Source organism: Eriocheir sinensis, chromosome 44 (assembly GCF_024679095.1).
Source record: "Eriocheir sinensis breed Jianghai 21 chromosome 44, ASM2467909v1, whole genome shotgun sequence".
Lineage (NCBI taxonomy): Eukaryota > Metazoa > Arthropoda > Malacostraca > Decapoda > Varunidae > Eriocheir > Eriocheir sinensis.
Window position 1 is genome coordinate 3,282,416 of NC_066552.1, and position 19,897 is coordinate 3,302,312.

Below are 19,897 nucleotides of genomic sequence, written 5' to 3' on the forward strand. Positions count from 1 at the left end.
ACTAAACCTATATCTCTCCTAAATCTATACTTTTCTAATTTAAATCCATTACTGCATGTTCTATCCTGCTGACTAATTCTCAGTACTTTATTTTTATCGCCTTTGTTGTAACCCTTGACCCATTTGAATACTTCTATCATGCAGATCTCCCCGCACTCTTCGTCTTTCTTATGAATGTAAGTTTAGATGATTCAGCCTATTTTGATATGGGAAGTTCCTCAGCCCCTGAATCATCTTGGTCATCCTCCTCTGAACTGATTCTAGCAAGTTGATGTCCATTCTGTAGTGTGGGCACCAAAACTGGACAGCATAATCTAAGTGTGGCCTAACTAACGCTAAATAGAGTCTGAGGATGACCTCTGCACTCCTGTTGGTTACCGTCCTGTTAATAAAGCCTAATACCCTGTTACCCCTATTCCTCGCACTAATACATTGCTTCCTTAGTTTTAGGTCAGAGTTCATTAACACTCCCAAATCCCTTTCACACTCAGACCTGCCTATCGCTGTGGAGTCTAAACTATACCCGTGTAATAGGTTGCGTGTTCCTACACTAAGTACGCTACACTTGGTGATGTTAAAATTCATCTGCCATTTTTCTGACCAAGCTGACAGTTTGTTGAGATCCTCCTGCAGTGCTCTAGCATCCTCCCCTGTCCTAATAGTGTGTCCTATTTTGGTGTCATCTGCAAATTTACCTATGTCACCAGTTATCCCATTGTCTATGTCATTGATGTAGATAATGAATAAAAGCGGGCCTAAAACTGAACCTTGAGGAGCCCCACTGGTAACATTACCCCCTTCAACTACTATATATACTACTACTACTACTACTACTACTACTACTATTACTATTACTACTACTACTAATAATAATAATAATTCTCCTCCTCCTAGCTCCTTCTACTACTTCTCCTCCTCCTCCTCCTAGCTCCTACTCCTTCAACTCCTACTCTTCCTCATCCTCCTTCTCCTTCTATATAACTAAACCCGCAACGAAAGAGCATTATTGAGCTTCAGCAGGCATTATAAGTTATCATTTTCAACTAGTAAGCAAGGAGGAATTAAAGAAACAAGCCATGGGTAAGCATTTTTAGCTACCTTTCCTGTGTTCATATATTCTCAGACACTTTCATATATACGTATTAGCGTTTCATGAGCTATATAATTACAGTGACTTGGATGCTGTGTCACAAGCAGTATTAACACGATACAGGCCATGCAGCAGCTTATGTATATATAATCACGTAACAGGAAGAAGAATTAAGGTATATATAATTTTCTTTATGCAGAGAGAGAGAGAGAGAGAGAGAGAGAGAGAGAGAGAGAGAGACCTTGGTTAACAGCATTGATAAGTTTATATAAGACTAGATTAAATTTATTGCGACAGTCTCCATACGCCTAACTATATGATTTCAGATGTAGGGGGAAACACACTGAATACATACACTTGCACCATACATTTTTTCATTTACTTTTTGTTCTTGATCTGGCTATCCCTCCCTTAAAATAGCAGCTGGGCCTATTCTTTTAACATATCGGTCTCTCACGACTATCACCCAAGGCCACAAGATAACCGGGTTTTCATGGATAACTTCAACGCTCAAGTCTATCACAGGACTCACAAAACAGTCAATGAAACGGCAGAAAAGCCCAACAACGAGGCTTTTCAAATAGGGGAATGGAGTTGCCGATAAGCTGAAGAACACTGGCTGAGCCTCAAGACCAGTTATGGCACTTTAGAGTCTTTCCTCCTCACCTTTACATGTACGCGGTTTCATCGATACTGCCGCGACCAAGGACCCTCAAATTCTTGCCATACGCACAACGCCCTCCCCACCACCCCTCTCCCCGTTCCTGGCACATCCCTCACCCTATCCCCCACACCACATCCCCTCTACCACAGCCTCTACGTCTTCTCACATGCAGCCAGCTCGACAAAACACCGGAAAAGGGAAAATCGTCCACACAAGTTCGTCGCGGCAATATTCCGTACTCTGCGGTGGCCTTGGGGTGTTGCCAGTTGCTCAATTAAATCTCCCCGTAACAAAAGCGACCTCTAAGGCATTCATTGATACGCAAGTTTTTCTCTTCTCTTATCTAATAGAATATGAAAGTGTAACCACGTTGAGGAGGAGTGACAATTAACCCCTTGTATCCTCCTCCTCTTCATCCACCTTCGACTTTCTCCCTCCTCCCTCCCTTCCTCTCTCCCTCTTTCTCTTCTCGCGTAACATCGCTCTTTTGGTCTGGCCGACTGACTGGCTGGCTGGGTGAGGGCGATGGTCTCTCCTCGCCCTGCCCAGTGTCAGACAGTCGGCGCCAGAGCCACATCGTCACTGTATTTGACTCTGTGCCTAGTGCCCCGTTGGCGTTCGAGAAAGGTACCAGTGAGTGCGCCAGTGTTTTGCAAGGAAAGGGAGTTTGATATACCGGGTGCGAAGGTGTTTGCGTTGGGGATGTTGAACGATGTGGATTTAACTTCCCTGTGGTCTTGTTTGCATAGGCCTACGACAAGGATCCGATGCTAAGGCCCTTATGCTTAGACATTTTTCGGTTCTCACAATAACTTCCAAAGGCCACAAAAGGTATGAATCGGGTTCTCATGAGTGTTTTTTTACGTTCACGGTGCAGAACCTTTGTCAAACTATCACTATAGGCTCATAAAACTATCCATGGAAATCCTCACAACAGCCTCTACGAAAGCCTTAACAGTATGTGGGTGTGTAAGCCTCGAGAAGTGAGAATATGTGAGCGTTGTGTCGGCTACGCATACACCGAGCTCGCCTGCAGAATCCATGTTATTTCTCGATTGCTTTCACAGTCGACGAATCCGGAGTGAGAGAAGTTACCTACCCCATTCAGTGACCTTATTAGAGCTGTGCCTTTGACTATAGTGGGTTGTGTGCTTCTATACAACAAGGGTCAACGTCACGGATCAATTAAGGTTACAGGCATCGCTTTGGTGTGACCGTCAAGAGTGTGCGCCCGCGGCCAAACTAACATCAATGAATGCACTGTAAAACGGCGAGCAGATGGACTGGCCTGTGTATTATGTGTTATCAGATTCATAGACAAAAGTTCGTGAGCTCATATATATAATCAGTTGTAATGACTTATAATACTGGTGCGAGCAAGTCAGTTTGAGTATGTGTTGTGTTTTACCGTGAGCTGGCAACTGTGTCTCGAGCTAGCATTGTGTTTACTGTGAGTAGTGTTTGTAAAGGCTTGGGTTGGTATTGTCAAATGCTCCCACCCCTCACACCAACTATTTCCAAAGGCCAAAAAGGAGGTTAATCGAGTTATAATGAGTATTCTTTTAGATTCACGGTACAGAAGAAGGCTCTCACTACCAATCAAAAGGAGACGAGAAAATTATCGACAGGAACACACACACACACACACACACACACACACACACACACACACACACACACACACACACACACACACACACTAAACCAACTCCCTGAAGGCGATGAAAGAAGCATAATCGAACTTACTAATGTTAAAGTTAACCAGCATCTTCAGTTTTTCACCTCATATTCTGTGTCTTCCTGCTGTAAACAAAAGAACGAAAGAAAATGAAAGAAAATAACAAAAAAAAGGAAGTAGGACAGGTTTATAGGAGGAAAGACAGTGTTGATGTGTTGAGAGAGAGAGAGAGAGAGAGAGAGAGAGAGAGAGAGAGAGAGAGAGAGAGAGAGAGAGAGAGAGAATTACATATAATTACATAGAAAATCAGACCACACAGACCCCATGGTCCAGACTAGGTGGTCTGTCCTTAAACCTAAGTGATTTTACATTAATCAGATGGCTCCAAAACGTTGCTTTTCTACTCTAGTTAATATTAAGTTCAAGGAAGTGACGGTCGAGCTTGTTTTTAAAGGAGTCAATCGTGTTACACTGGACCACTGATGGTGGGAGCTTATTCCATTCTCGCACTACAACGTTGGTGAAGAAAAATTTGGTGCAGTCTGAATTTACTTGTCTACATTTGAGTTTTATGCCATTGTTCCTCGTTCGCAAAGTGTCATCGATCATAAACAATTTTGTTCTGTCTACATTCGTGAAACCTTTAAGTATTTTAAAACATTCGATCAGTTTTCCTCGGAGGCGACGTTTCTCAAGAGAGAACATGTTAAGGGTGGAAAGCCTTTCTTCGTAGGATTTGTTGCGCAAGGAAGGGATCATTTTTGTTGCTCGACGCTGAACACCTTCTAGTTTAGCAATGTCCTTTGCATGGTGGGGAGACCAAAATTGTACCGCATATTCCAAGTGGGGTCTGACTAAACTATTGTAGAGCGGAAGTATTACATCTTTATTCTTGAATAAAAAGTTTCTTTTAATGAAGCCCAACATTCTGTTCGCTTTATTTGCTGCATCGATGCATTGATGTGAGAATTTGAGGTATGACGCGATTTTGACCCCCAGGTCCTTAACGCATTGAACGCTTGTGAGTTTAACGCCGCGCATTTCGTATTCGAACTTCTTATTTTTTGTTCCAACTTGAAGGACCTAGCACTTGTCTACGTTAAAAGGCATCTCCCATTTATCCGACCAAGCTGAAATTTTGTGCAAATCCTCTTGGAGGCTTTGCCTGTCTTCATCAGTGAGAACCGAGTTACCAATCTTTGTGTCGTCTGCAAATTTACTAATGCGATTATTGAGTCCAACATCCACATCGTTGATGTAAATAATGAAGAGCACTGGGCCAAGAACCGAGCCCTGAGGGACGCCACTAGTGACCGGCGCCCACTCTGAGTTAAATCCGTCAATCACAACTCTTTGTTGTCTGTTGCTCAACCAATTCGTGATCCATTGGTTTACTTGACCGTCAATGCCTATTTGTTTTAATTTATAAAGTAATTTATGATGTGGGACTTTATCAAACGCTTTCTGGAAATCAAGATAGACTACGTCCAATGATTTGGTTACGTCATAAACTGAGAAGAGATCGTTATAAAAGGTCAGTAGGTTTGACAGGCAGGATCTTTTGTTACGGAAGCCATGTTGTGAATCCCCAATTAATGAGTGGCTTTCGAGGTAACTCACAATTTTGTCTCTAATTATGCTCTCGAGTAGCTTACTTACAATTGAAGTTAGACTAATGGGTCGGTAGTTACCTGGTATTTTTTTGTCTCCTTTCTTAAAAATCGGTGTCACGTTAGCCTTTTTCCAATCCGAAGGGACGATGCCTTGTCGCAAGGACATATTGAATACGGTAGTGAGGGAGGAGAGTATTTCGCTCTTTGTTTCTTTAAGCAGTATAGGATATACTTTGTCGGGTCCGGGACTTTTATTTGTTTTAAGTGAATGGAGAGCTTTAAGGACTTCATCGGTTGTTATTTCAAAATTAGGCAATGCATGCTCGAGATTTACAATAGTACTGGTGTTGGTGGTAGTGGGAGGAAGACTGTTAGTATTAAACACCGAGGAAAAGTAATTGTTTAAGAGGTTTGCAATGTGTTGGCTGTCAATCACCAGTGCACCGTCGCTGTTTGTTAAAGGTCCAATACCACTTTTGATCGCCTTTCTGTTGTGTATGTAACTGAAGAAAGATTTCGGATTATTTTTACAGTTGGCTGCAATATTTTCTTCATATCTACGCTTTGTCTGACATACTAGTCTTTTTACTCGTCGCCTGGCATCATTATAAAGTCTAATATTTTCGGGCGTGCTTTGTTCTTTCTTTAACCTGTAAAACAATTTTCTCTCATTGACTGATTGTTTAATTTCGCTATTAAACCACGGTGGGCTTTTATTAGTGTTAATTCGCTTCTCGCACAAGGGGACGAATGTGTTCTGCTGAGTGAGTAAGTGATTTTTAAAGCTTAGCCAGGCTTCCTCTACGTTGCCGTCATCTGATAGTTGTATTTCTGTTAGTTTTTGTCGGATTTCTACGAAGTTAGCTCTTTTGAAATTGGGCACCTTTTCTTTATTTTCAGTCACTGATGATTGAGCTCTAATGTCGACGCGCACTAATTTATGATCGCAAGAACCGAGGTGTTCTCCTACCGTGACATTACTGACTAGGTTATCTTGGGTCGTTATAACAAGGTCGAGTATATTATTTTGTCGAGTTGGCTCAGAAACCATTTGGCTTAGATAATTTTCTTCTAGAAATTCGATCATTCTATGTGACTCGCCTTCTGTACCTGACAGTGTCGCCCAGTCGATATTGGGGAGGTTAAAGTCTCCTAATATCAGTGAGTCGTTGTTATTAAGTGACTGCCTTAAGACGCTGTACATTTCAAGGTCGTCATCGAGTGATTGCCCGTGAGGTCTGAAGGTGACAGATATATTTAAATTGACTTTTGCAATGTTTACTCGTACGCACAAATGTTCAACGTTACTGTTTCTTGGTGTTTTGTCAGTGGGTTGCAAATAGCTTTTGACAAAAAGGGCGACGCCACCGCCTCTACGGTTTACACGATCTTTGTTGAAGAGTCTGTAGCCATCTATGTTGTATTCGGAACTTTAATCAATGTTTGTGGTGTCGATAAATGTTTCGGTTATAGCAATTATGTCAAAATTTTCTGTTAGAGCAAGACATCTCAGTTCATCAAATTTGTTTCTTAGGCTACGGGCATTGAAACTAAAGATTTTTAAGTTATCTAGAGGCTTGGTAATAGAGGTGGTGGTACTTGCGGGATCACGGTTACGGGTTTGTTGCGATGCACGGCGTCTATTTACACGGGCGGGGTGGAGGGACGTGGCCGTGACTCGTTTTTTGATCGGATGTCACGTACTGCGTCGTTGAGGAGCCTTCCGAATCTGGCTGCCCCGATGGGAGACAGGTGCAATCCGTCCCTGTGGAAGAGCTCACTTTGTCCATAGAAATTGTCCCAGGCGTTGAAGAACTCCACGTCAAGCTCCCTACAAAGAGTCTGTAAGCGGTTGTTTAGGCTGAAGGCCTTACTGAAAAAGTCGCTCTCCGCCCAAGTCAGTGCATGGTAGAACTCCTGAAATCAAAATGTTAGGGGATTTAGACTTATACTGCTGGATGAGCCTACGGTACTTGTCCAGGAGTTCCTCAGACCGGGTCGTGATGACGTCGTTCGTACCTGTGTGAATAACAAACAGTGAATCATTAGTAGCCTGGGGGGAGATCTCTTCAAGAGCAGCAGTTATATCGTCGATCCCAGCACCAGGATAGCAATAGTTCCGTCTTCGACGAGGAACTCTGCCGCAGAACTCAACGACCTGCTGGCGAATCATGGAGTTACCCACCAGGAAGGTGCTCTCCTGCTCGTCCTCCTCCTCCAGAATGGCAAACCTGTTGAAGCAATGAACAGGATAAATCGTTTGTCTGGCTGGTTTGGCTCCTCCATTCACGACGGTGAAGCCATCATGGGCGTTGCCACTAGCATCCTCCCGCTGCGTGGTGTTGTCCGCTGGTGTCGACGGTACCGCTGAGGGCAAGGGGGCGGTTGGAGAAGGGTTTGGCACCACCGCAACGTTAGGCTGGATGAATTCCTGCAAGGAGGCAACAGTGCGAGAAAGCTCTATTATTCTATTCTGACCTGCTTCCATCTTCTCTTCTTGCTCCTGCAGTCTTGTCTCGAGATGCTGCCTGGTGAGAGAAAGCTTTATTATTTTATTCTGGCCTGCTTCCATCTTCTTTTCCTGCTCATGCAGTCTTGTCTCGAGATGCTGCCTGGAGAGACACAGTCGACAGACAGCAGAACGCCCTGTAAAAAGTGAGCTGAGAAGCTACCGTTACAAGTACTGTACTTCTTAGGCGCCATCTTAGCTGAAATGAAAGAGATAAAAACACAGAGTGAAGGGGATTAGGAAAGGGGGTGAGGTGTGTAAGAGGTAGTTTAGTAATGGAGGAAAAGTGAGAGAGAGGAGGAGTAGAAAGGGATATGAGTTGAGTAAAGAGGGGGAAAGAGAAGCGGTGAGTGAGGTGTGTGAGATCAAGGAGGGTTAGGAAATAGGTGAGGTGAGTGAGAGGGGGTTTGGGAAAGGAGGTAAAGTGGGAGAGAGGAGGAGTAGGAAGGGATGTGAGGTGAGTGAGGTGAGTGAGATCAAGGAGAGTTAGGAAAGAGGCGAGGTGAGGAGGGTGAAGGGATGGGTAAATAGGCTGTGAGGTAAGGCGAGTGAGGGGGGGAGGGCTTAGAAATATGTGGAGGTGAGGGAGGAGTAGGAAGGGCTAATCCTCTAGGGGATTTGTAGTGAGGAGGAGCAGAAGGTAGATGAGGTAAGCGAGGGTGGGGAGGGGGGGCTTAGGTGAGGTGAGGGAAAGGGGGATAGGAAGGGTTAATCCTCTAGGGGATTTAAAGAGGGTGTAGTGAGGAGTAACAGATTGAATCTTCAGGATATTCAAAGGGTGAGTTGTCGACACACCCAAATCACGCGTGAAAAACTCGGAAACACAACAACACACTCGAAACACACGAAACACTCAGAAACTCAAGCATAAGCACGATTAAATACCCTCAAGTCACTCGCAAAAACACCGGAAACACAACAGCACACTCAAAACACTCTGAAACCCACGTAGAACACTCGGAAACAACTAATATAAATCACACGCAAAAGCACTGGAAACACAACACACTTGAAACACCCTGAAACCCACGCAGAACACTCGGAAACAGCCAAATCACACGCAAAAGCACTGGAAACACAACACACTTGAAACACCCTGAAACCCACGCAGAACACTCGGAAACAGCCAAATCACACGCAAAAACACCGGAAACACAACACACTTGAAACACTCTGAAACCCACGCAGAACACTCGGAAGCAGCCAAATCACACGCAAAACACGTGTCGGAAACACAACACACTTGAAACACTCTGAAACCCACGCAGAACACTCGGAAGCAGCCAAATCACACGCAAAAACACCGGAAACACAAATCACAGAGGCAACCACAGGCAGACACACTCGCAGAAACCACACACGAACACACACTAAACACACAAACAACAAAACTTTGAAGACTTACAGAAAAAATAAAGAAAAAAACAAGACACAGAGAGAGAGAGAGAGAGAGAGAGAGAGAGAGAGAGAGAGAGAGAGAGAGAGAGAGAGAGAGAGAGAGAGAGAGAGAGAGAGAGAGAGAGAGAGAGAGAGAGAGAGAGAGAGAGAGAGAGAGAGAGAGAGAGAGAGAGAGAGAGAGAGAGAGAGAGAGGCATAAATGCTGACCTGTCTTTCAGCGCGGGTAACCTAAGATGAGCTCGCGTGACCAGCCTCCCAAGCATAGCCACGCGTGCAACATCCTTCCAGACACACGGGAAGTTGAGTTTCAGTCGCGTCAGCTTGTTGGGAAGAGATAGAGCATGGGAGGGAGTGTCAGGGGGATAGAGAGCGTAAGAGAAAGGAGCAGGAGTATCAGGATGGAAAGGAGGATGAAAGAGAGGAGGACGTAACAGTGTCAGGAGGAAGGAGTGTCAGGGGGAAGGGAGCATCAGCGAGAGGAGTGTCAGGAGGGAAGGGAGCATAAATGAGAAGAGTAGGAGTGTTAGGAGGAAAAGGAGCATGGGAGAGAGGAGGGAAAGGAGCATAAGAGGAAGGAGTAGCAGTGTCAGGATGGAAAGGGAGCATGGGAGGGAGTGTCAGGAGGGAAGGGAGCATGGGAGAGAAGGAGAGGATGGGAGGGTCAGGATGGGAAGGGAGCATGAGAGAGAGGAAGGAGTAAGTGTGTCAGGAAACAATATCAGACATCGAGAAAATCCCATTTAAACACCACTGTACGAGTAATATCCATTTTCTAAGTATCCTAAGATGTATTCACTTCATCTGTGCAGCGAAATTAACTCCTGCAAACAAGTCCCCTCAAAAAACAAACAACATCACAGGAGAGTATAAACAATAACCGACTTCTAGACAATCCTTTCTAAACACCACTACGAGTAAGAGCCATTTTCTATAAGTACCATAAGATCTGTGTAGCGAAACTAACTCCTGCAAACAAGTCCCCTCAAAAAACAAACAACATCACAGGAGAGTATAAACAATAACCGACTTCTAGACAATCCTTTCTAAACACCACTACGAGTAAGAGCCATTTCCTATAAGTACCATAAGATCTCCTGCAAACAAGTCCCCTCCAAAACAAACAACGTCACAGGAGAGTATAAACAACAGCAGACACCCCCCACGGTGTAGCGCCAGACAAGATAGGGGACGGAAGATTCCATGCGTGGGTCACCAGCCCAGACGAAGGCCACGGTACCTAGTTTACAGCTTGGCGCCTGGGAAGTGCTAGAGGCCAGAGGCGAGGCGAGAGTTTAAGGGGGCCGTCTGCTGAACCCTACCCGTGCCCACTCCATTATGTAAGGTCTCCACACTCCCCACACCAACCTATGCTAATGAGGTGGAGTTGTGAGACGTGGTAAAAAGAATGCCCTTACTCGTTCTTTACAGTGAAGTTAACAGCTCAAGGGTAAAATAAACATAGGAAAACGAACAAAAAAGAATGCTAGGAAAGGAAAGAACGGGAGGGTAAGGAGGCAGGAGGATGGTATGGAGAGAAAGTGGGAGGTGAGGAATTGGAAAGAAAGGGAGAAACGAAGGAGGAGGAGGTGGAAGAAGGAAGGAAAGAGATGGAGAAGGAAGGAGGTGAGGATAAGGAGACAGGAGAAGATAACGGGGAAAGGATGAGGAATAGGGAAGGAAGGAAAGAATCGAATAATGAGGAGATAAGAAGAGGAGATGATAGGGAGAAGGAAGGAGCTGGCGAGGAATCGAAGAGGAAGAAACAAGTCATAAGGAAAAGGGGAATGCGGGACGAAGAAGGAGGAATGAGGAGAACGAAGAATGAAAACGAATAAAGAGAAGGCAGGAGAATATGAGAGGATACATGAGAAGAAGAGGAGGTGGAGATGGAAAAAGAAGAATGGGAAAGGACGAAATAATGAGAATGCAGGAGAATATGAGAGGATACATGAAAAGAAGAGGTGAGAGATGAAAAAAAGAAGAATGACAAAAGACGAATAATGAGAATGCAGAAAGATGTGAGGAAGACAAGTGGAAAAATAGGAAATGAGGGATAGAAAAAAAGATGGATAAATGGTTAATTAGGACGTGTTCAACTCTTCTATACGGAGCGGGAGGTGGAAGATAAATATTAAGGAGTGAAGGCAAAGTCACCCACACTCGTTAGGCCTAAACTTTTATCTTCGTCACGACCTTTGAGCCTATTATGTGTGTGTGTGATAATAAATACGTGATGATTATGTATTACACTCCACCATCACCATCATCACCATCATCATCTTCATTATCATCGCCCAATAATTTAGTCAACAAGTCTTTTCCAACATTTTTCACCCACACACACTCTCTCTCTCTGCCTCGTGTTATGGCAATCGATACAGCTCCGACAACGGTTGTAATTTCATCTCTGCACTTGGATGCTCATGTTCGGGTCTTCAGTCAAGCATAAGTTCAGTGATTTCGGTCAAGAGGAGCACCGTGGAGGGGAGGAGGAGGAGGGGGGGGGTTGGACAGCATGAGACAAACAGGAGTCACATCACGCCAGCCACTACCCATCAAATTCACCTGCGTCACTATAGAGCTGGTGCCGTCCAACATGCCCCTCACGTATATAAATTAGATTAGACTAGATAAGTTTATAGGTTGGGAGAGCAGTTAACTAGCCAGCACATATGAGCGAACATCTGCTGAAGCTTATCCACATTCTTGGCACCCCAAATTCGGAGGGGGGGAAGGCGAGGTACATCCATGCTTTACTTTTTGTTGTTGTTTGTGCTTTCCTGTGGTTGGTTGATGTTGGTTGGTCAGTGTTGGTTGGTTGATGTTGGTTGGTTGGTGATGGTTGGTTGGTGTTGGTTGGTTGGTGTTGGTTGGTTGGTGCTGGTCGGTTGGTGTTGGTTGGTTGATGTTGGTTGGTTTGTGATGGTTGGTTGATGTTGGTTGGTTGGTGTTGGTTGGTTGATGTTGGTTGGTGGGTGTTGGTTGGTTGATGTTGGTTGGTCGGTGTTGGTTGGTTGATGTTGGTTGGTTAGTGTTGGTTGGTTGATGTTGGTTGGTTGATGATGGTTGGTTGATGTTGGTTGTTGTTTATACTTTCCTGTGGCCGGTTAATTCCTTTGGTTGACGTTGCTTATACTTTCCTGTGGTCGGTAAATTCCTTTGGTTGACCTTGCTTATACTTTTTTGTGGTTGATTTCTTTGGTTGATGTTACGCAATTCGTTTTTTGGGGGTGAAGTTTGATTGCAGGAGATAGTTTCGGCGCACAAATAAAAAATAAATAAAAAATAAATACATCCTACAAAAATAAATACATCTTACAAAAATAAATACATCTACATAAATAAATACATCTTACAAAAATAAATACATCTACATAAATAAATACATCTTACAAAAATAAATACATCTACATAAATAAATACATCTTACAGAAATAATAACGATGCATTCAACACTGGCAACACAAACAGAGATGGCCTTATTTTGTATTGCTAATGTTTGTAGATGTTTGTTTTGATTCACAGATAAAAAAAAAAAACATCAACTCGGAAAACGAAAACAACAACACACAGATAGATAGATAGATAGATAGATAGAGAGAGAGAGAGAGAGAGAGAGAGAGAGAGAGAGAGAGAGAGAGAGAGAGAGAGAGAGAGAGAGAGAGAGAGAGAGAGAGAGAGAGAGAGAGAGAGAGAGAGAGAGAGAGAGAGAGAGAGAGTCCTGCGTGGTAGGTTCGTTAAGGATATTTTCTGCCCGTGTTTGTCTGTTTGTTTGTTTGTTTACGTTGTTTTATTCTCTTCTTCTCTCTTCTTCTCTCTCTCTCTCTCTCTCAATGGTCCAGTCGTGTTCTTGAGAGAGAGAGAGAGAGAGAGAGAGAGAGAGAGAGAGAGAGAGAGAGAGAGAGAGAGAGAGAGAGAGAGAGAGAGAGAGAGAGAGAGAGAGAGAGAGAGAGAGAGAGAGAGAGAGAGCAGGAGAAGGGTCAAGAATTTCCTAAAACAACAACTCAACAAGGACCATACTATCTCCTCCTCCTCCTTCTCCTCCTCCTCCTCCTCCTCCTCCTCTTCCTTCTTCTTCTAATCTCGGTTCAATCGGCAGGAGGAAAGTAGACGAACATACGAGCACACGGGGATATAATTAACGTCACCTGCCTTCACCTGGATTCCCGTGAGGCGAGAAGACGACACAGACCCGCCTGAGCTCTTCCTTCCCTTCCTCCTCCTCCTCCTCCTCCTCCTCAGGCCTGGCGGAGAGGAGGTGAGGCATGGAGGACGATTATTGGTGTGACTTCGTGGCCGGCTGGGTGGGAGGTAAGTGTTGGGGAAGGTCAGAGGGAAAAGGTCAGAGGAAGGTAAGGTTAGGTAGGTCAGGTAGGTTAGGGTAGGGCTGGGTTAGGTTAGGTTAGGTTAGGTAAGGTTAGGTAGGTTAGGTAGGTTAGGTAGGTTAGATAAGGTTAGGTTGGGTAAGGTAAGTTAAGGTTAAGTTAGGTTAGGTAAGGTAAGGTTAGGTTAGGTTAGGTTAGGTTAGGCTAGGTAAGGTTAGATTAGGTTTTGTAAGGTAAGGTAAGGTAAGGTAAGGTAAGGTTAAGTTAGGTTAGGTAAGGTAAGGTAAGGTAAGGCAAGGTAAGATTAGGTTAGGTTAAGTTAGGTAAGGTAAGGTAAGGTAAGGTAAGGTTAGGTTAGGTTAGGTTAGGTTAGGTTAGGTTAGGTTAGGTAAGGCAAGGTAAAGTTAGGTTAGGTTAGGGTAGGTTTGATTAGGTAAAAGTAAGGTTAGGTCAGATGAAGCTGAGTGGGGTAATAGGTTAGATTTGGGTTGTGTTGTGTTGGGGTTTGGTGTGGGTTTGGTTGATATGACTTAGCTTGGGGTGGGTTGGGTTGGTTAGGTAGAGGTAGATTGGGTTAGATTTGACTTGGCTTGGTTGGATTATTAGTATTATCAGCACCATTACTATATATTACCTCCCCCCCACACCCACACCCACCCACCCACCCATCCATACACACACACACACACACACACACACACACACACACACACACGTAAGTTTTGCACAACTCTAAGGCATAACCACACACCAATTGGCAACACTGACCAACACGCAGCTCCCTCCCTCCACGGTAACACTGACTCTTAAATCCACGCTCCTTCCATCCATCGATTAAAGGAAAGAGGAAAAGAGTGAACGAGAAGAGGAAGAGGGATAATATTTGAAGGAAAAGAACGCGGAGAAGCAGTTAGAAGGTGTTAGGTTACAGCAGTGGAGGGAAAAAGGAAGAAAATGGAAGAGGGATGATGTTGGGAGGAAGATGAAGTTGAAGAAGAAGGTAGATATAGAAAACAGGGAGGGGCTACTGAATCATCTTATTGAGCGGTGACTGTAGAACACTAAAAAGCACAGATAGATAGATACATACATATAAAGACACATATACACTTAGATTTATGTAAGATAGATAATTAGTTTGATGGATAGATAGTTTACATAGGCTAGGAAGAAAATTAAGCGTGTTCCCCCTTCAGGATGTGCCGGCCTCGTAGTGGGACATCCGCTGGACACTATCAAGGTTCGGCAGCAGACTCTGAGGAAGGTGTCTGCTCTTAAGGGCATCACCAACACGCTCAAATATGAAGGGGTGAGTACAGGAGGCAACCCGCTAGTTTTATTCTTTGTTCATGTGTCGATTTTTGTCTCTGTTGTTTTCTTTATCTTTTGCTGATTCCTCTATAAAATCATCCCTCTGCCTATTTTTGACCTCTCCATCTTTTTTTTTTTACCCTTTTCCTCCTCCATGCTAAGCTAACACCTCCTTCAATTGCATCTCCGCTTCCTTTTCCTCCAAAATTTCAACTTTTTTTCCTCTCCTTCTCTCTTTTTCTCCTTCATTCTATCCAAGCATAATAATTTGTCTACATCTTTCACTACCACTAACACCAACACCACAATCTATAGCCACAACAAACCACTTCACTACCGTTTCTATCTCTTCCATAACACAAACAACCCTCTTCACCACAATCACTACCGCCAACACCAACACCACAATCTATAGCCACAACAAACCACTTCACTACCATTTCCATCTCTTCCATAACACAAACAACCCTCTTCACCACAATCACTACCGCCAACACCAACACCACAATCTATAGCCACAACAAACCACTTCACTACCATTTCCATCTCTTCCATAACACAAACAACCCACTTCGCCACCATCACTACCGCCAACACCAACACCACCATCTATAGCCACAACAAACCACTTCACTACCATTACCATCTCTTCCATAACACAAACAACCCTCTTCACCACAATCACTACCGCCAGCACCAACACCACCATCTATAGCAACAACAAACCACTTCACTACCATTTCCATCTCTTCCATAACACAAACAACCCTCTTCACCACCACCAACCCACCACCATCATCGCCATCATCTCCACTAACCTCCTATCATCCCTTCTTCACCTTTTCCCATCAGGTTCGGGGGTTCTACAAGGGCCTGGGCTTCCCTCTCTTGGCCACAGGTACCCTCAACGCTCTCTTCTTTGGCGTCTACGCTAACACCCTACGGTTGCTCTCCCCGGGTCCTGAGCGGCCGTCCTACGCGAAGGTGTGCGTCGCTGGCTGCGCGGGAGGCTTGGCGCAGCTCGTGGTGGCGTGCCCCGTCGACTTGGTGAAAATCAAGATGCAAATGCAGATGGGTATGTACGAGTGTGTGTTGGGGAAGGAGAAGGAAGAAGGGTGTGTGTGTGGGGTAGCGTTGCCAGATTATCGTACTCACCACATCGTCATTATTACTTTTAAGCCTCAAACTCTCGCACCTACACAAATAACGATAGGAAATTGAAGTTAGCGTTAAAGCTCCTGTTTATTGATGTTTGTTTGTTTGTTTTTGCATTCGTTATTTTGGTCAGAAATTACGAAAATGCAATGCGATGAGTACGATAATTTGGCAACGCTGGTGTGGTGGTATGTGTAAGGGAGGGGGCAACACTTTTTTTTTTTTTTTTTTTACGTGTATGCCTATAGCGCCGGTAGGCTCTCTTGAGGGGCCTAGATGGTAGTCGGCCCCAGCCCATCATGGCGCAGGCAAGTGTTTATAGTGACCCCCTTAACACCACCTCACCTGTGTCCGTAGGCGAGGTGGAGGCGGCGTGGGGGCGGAGGGCGGGGTACTCCTACCATGGGCCCGTGGCGTGTCTGCGGGACCTGTACCGGCGGGGAGGCGTGGCGGGCTGCTACGCCGGGCTGGGCTCCATGACGGTCAGGTGAGTGTGGATACCTGGGGGAGGGGCAGGTGAGGGGGAGAGAGTGAGAGTGCAAGGAAGAGGGAGAATGTGTGTTTGTGAATTTTGAAGGACAGGGAAAAAGATTGAATGGGATGGGGAGAGAGAGCAAGGTAAACATATAGATAGATAGATAGATAGAGATAGATAGATAGATAGATAGAGAGAGAGAGAGAGAGAGAGAGAGAGAGAGAGAGAGAGAGAGAGAGAGAGAGAGAGAGAGAGAGAGAGAGAGAGAGAGAGAGAGAGAGATACGAGTGAGTTTTGAAAGTGAAAAAAAAGAAGAAAAAAAAAAGAAAATTAAGCGTTTTACATGGACAGATATAACAAGGATACAAAATAATAATAGGAAAAATAGAAGAAAATATAGAAAAAGAGTAAATAAAGCGATATAAATAAACATAGATAACATAAGATACAAAATAAGAAGATATAAAGATCGTAAATTTAATAACAAATGAACGTAATTTTCCACCTTCAAGTGAACGTATATACACCTTTTTTGCCTCCCTAATATCTAAATAAATCGTAATACATAAAAATAAACAACATAAAAAATAATAATCATCGTAAAACTAATTAATAACAAAAGAACGTGTAATATTCTGTCATCAAGTGAACGTATATACATTTTTTTTTGGCCTTTCTTACTCCTGAATAAAAGGTAATACACGAAAATAAATAAAATGGATACAAAAAAGGAAAAAAAAATAAAGATCGTAAATACAGTAATAAAAAATAACGTAATTAACGGTCAAGCGAACGTACACGATCTTAACTTTACCTTCCTAATACCAAAATAAAACGTAATAGATGAAGATTTTTTTTTTTACAACAAAGGAGACAGCTCAAGGACACACAAAAAAAGGAAACAGTGATAAATAAAAAAAAGCCCGCTGCCCGCTGCTCCTAAAAAGAATCCAAAGAGGTGACCGAAAGAGAAAATAACATAGATAAAGATAGATAACATGGATGAGAGGAAAGGAATACTAAAGATCGTAACTAACTGAAGACATAATCATCAGTCCAGTGAATGTACACGATTTTATTTGCCTCCGTACATAAGCATAAATGGCGCCACTATAAAAAAAATTTGCCTGCGCCATCACGGGCTTGAACCGATCACCAGCAGGCCCCTGAAGAAACACGGGCCTGAAAATACACACACACACACACGCCCCCCCCCCCCCCAACACACACACACACGCACACATACACGCCCCCCCCGCCACACACACACGCACACACACACGCAACCCCGTTCCCCCCGCAAAAAAAAAAAAAAAAACGAACACCGCCCGTCATCTTCACTCACCTTCACTGTATCATTTCCCGGCCGGTTCGCGCTTCATACTCACTCATTTTCACTCTCATCAGGTAATTAAGGCCACCTGCTTGACGCCTCGCTCGCTTGCCCTCTCATCTTACTTACACCTGCACTTTTTTTAATATATATTTATGAGAGAGGAAAGTCATGATGTAGGAGTATAGAAGGAAAAGGTAAATTGAGAGCGATATTTATTAAACATACACGAAAAAAAACTAAGTAGAAATATATTAGAGAAAAGACAGTGTAGCTAAAAGCGTTATTTCTTATATACAAAAATAAAAGATCCAAAACTATATTATAAAGGTGAAGCTGATGATGTTATTTTTTACATACACAAACGAAAAAAAATATAATGATCTAGAAATATTAAAAAAGATAGATAAACAGAGCTATTTCTTTCATACACACACACGAAAAAAAACCACTGACTTAGAACTATATTAAAAAGATAGAAAAGTTGAGAACGTAATTTCTGTTGTCATTTTCCACATACACAAACGAAAAAAAAAATATAATGATCTAGAAATATAAAAAAAAGATAGAAAAACTGAGTTATTTCTTTTATACACACACACGAAAAAAAAAAAACTGACTTAGAACTATATTAAAAAGACAGAAAATTTGAGGACGTAATTTATGTAGTCATTTTCCACATACACAAACGAAAAAAAAATATAATGATCTAGAAATATAAAAAAAAGATCGAAAAACTGAGTTATTTCTTTTATACACACACGCGAAAGAAAAAGTGACTTAGAAATATTAAAAAGATAGAAAAGCTGAGAGCGTAGTTTCTGTTTTTTCACATACACAAACGAAAAAAAATATAATGATCGAGAAATATAAAAAGAGATAGAAAAACTGAGTTATTTCTTTCATACACACACGAGAAAAAAAATGACTTAGAACTATATTAAAGAGATAGAAAAACTGAGTTATTTCTTTCATACACACACGAGAAAAAAAAAAGACTTAGAACTATATTAAAGAGATAGAAAAACTGAGTTATCTCTTTCATACACACACGAGAAAAAAAAAAACTGACTTAGAACTATATTAAAGAGATAGAAAAACTGAGTTATTTCTTTCATACACACACGAGAAAAAAAAAACTGACTTAGAACTATATTAAAGAGATAGAAAACTGAGTTATTTCTTTCATACACACACGAGAAAAAAAAAAAGACTTAGAACTATATTAAAGAGATAGAAAAACTGAGTTATTACTTTCATACACACACGAGAAAAAAAAGACTTAGAACTATATTAAAGAGATAGAAAAACTGAGTTATTACTTTCATACACACACGAGAAAAAAAAAGACTTAGAACTATATTAAAGAGATAGAAAAACTGAGTTATTACTTTCATACACACACGAGAAAAAAAAAAGACTTAGAACTATATTAAAGAGATAGAAAAACTGAGTTATTTCTTTTATACACACACGAGAAAAAAAAAAGACAGAACTATATTAAAGAGATAGAAAAACTGAGTTATTTCTTTCATACACACACGAGAAAAAAAAAAGACAGAACTATATTAAAGAGATAGAAAAACTGAGTTATTTCTTTCATACACACACGAGAAAAAAAAAACTGACTTAGAACTATATTAAAGAGATAGAAAAGTTGAGGACGTAATTTCTTAGACACACGTAAAAAAAAAAAAAAAAATCTATAACTATATAACAAAAGTATTGAAGCTAAAATCGTGCCTCCTTTTTACAACTATAAGAAAAGTAACTCAGCTCAATTGTCTCCTTTTTTTCCCTTGGACCGAGGACGCGGCAGTTTCATCGTTCACGTGTAAATTAAAGGCGACAGAAAAACATGTAATTATACCCTCGTTATGCAAATGGGGCAGCGAACACGGGCCTGAAAGTACACACACACGCACACACACACACGCACCCCCCACCCCTCCATACACACACACACGCACACACACACGCACCCTCCCTCACACACACCCTCGTGAAAACAATGGAGCCAGTGTTGAAATGACGAATTACTCCCCCCAATATATTGACCCTGCCCCGGCCTCGGGGGTACACGTGTGTCACCTTGCTCCTCAGTGTTTCGACGCTTTGGCTCCTTATCTGCTACCCAGCGGTTCCTGAGGCTGTTCTGTTGCTGTAGTGTGCTGCAGTGACTGAACAACAACTACTACTACCCAACACTCTACTACAACCCAACACTCTGCTCTGCTAAGTGTTATTTCTGATTCATTACATTCCATCACCCTCACCTTAACACACTTGCTTTCCTTCGCTGTACTAACCCCATACATCTCACAACCTCACAGTGGTGCACGCAAG

General features: G+C 42.8%; 1 protein-coding gene across 4 annotated transcripts in view; it reads left to right on the forward strand.

Moving 5' to 3' along the window:
• Positions 1-2,189: 2,189 nt before the first annotated feature.
• LOC126980293 (solute carrier family 25 member 45-like) overlaps positions 2,190-19,897 on the forward strand; it is a 35,984-nt gene continuing 18,276 nt past the window's right edge. The window contains exons 1-5 of one of the 4 annotated variants that reach the window (XM_050830013.1): positions 2,190-2,381; positions 13,052-13,263; positions 14,474-14,586; positions 15,441-15,663; positions 16,101-16,230. In XM_050830013.1, the coding sequence (XP_050685970.1) occupies positions 13,218-13,263; positions 14,474-14,586; positions 15,441-15,663; positions 16,101-16,230 (512 nt within the window). In that variant the 5' untranslated portion in view covers positions 2,190-2,381; positions 13,052-13,217. Of the gene's footprint in view, positions 2,388-2,429; positions 2,586-13,051; positions 13,264-14,473; positions 14,587-15,440; positions 15,664-16,100; positions 16,231-19,897 lie in introns of those variants that run through there. The other 3 variants (XM_050830011.1, XM_050830010.1, XM_050830012.1) reach the window with 3 other exon arrangements.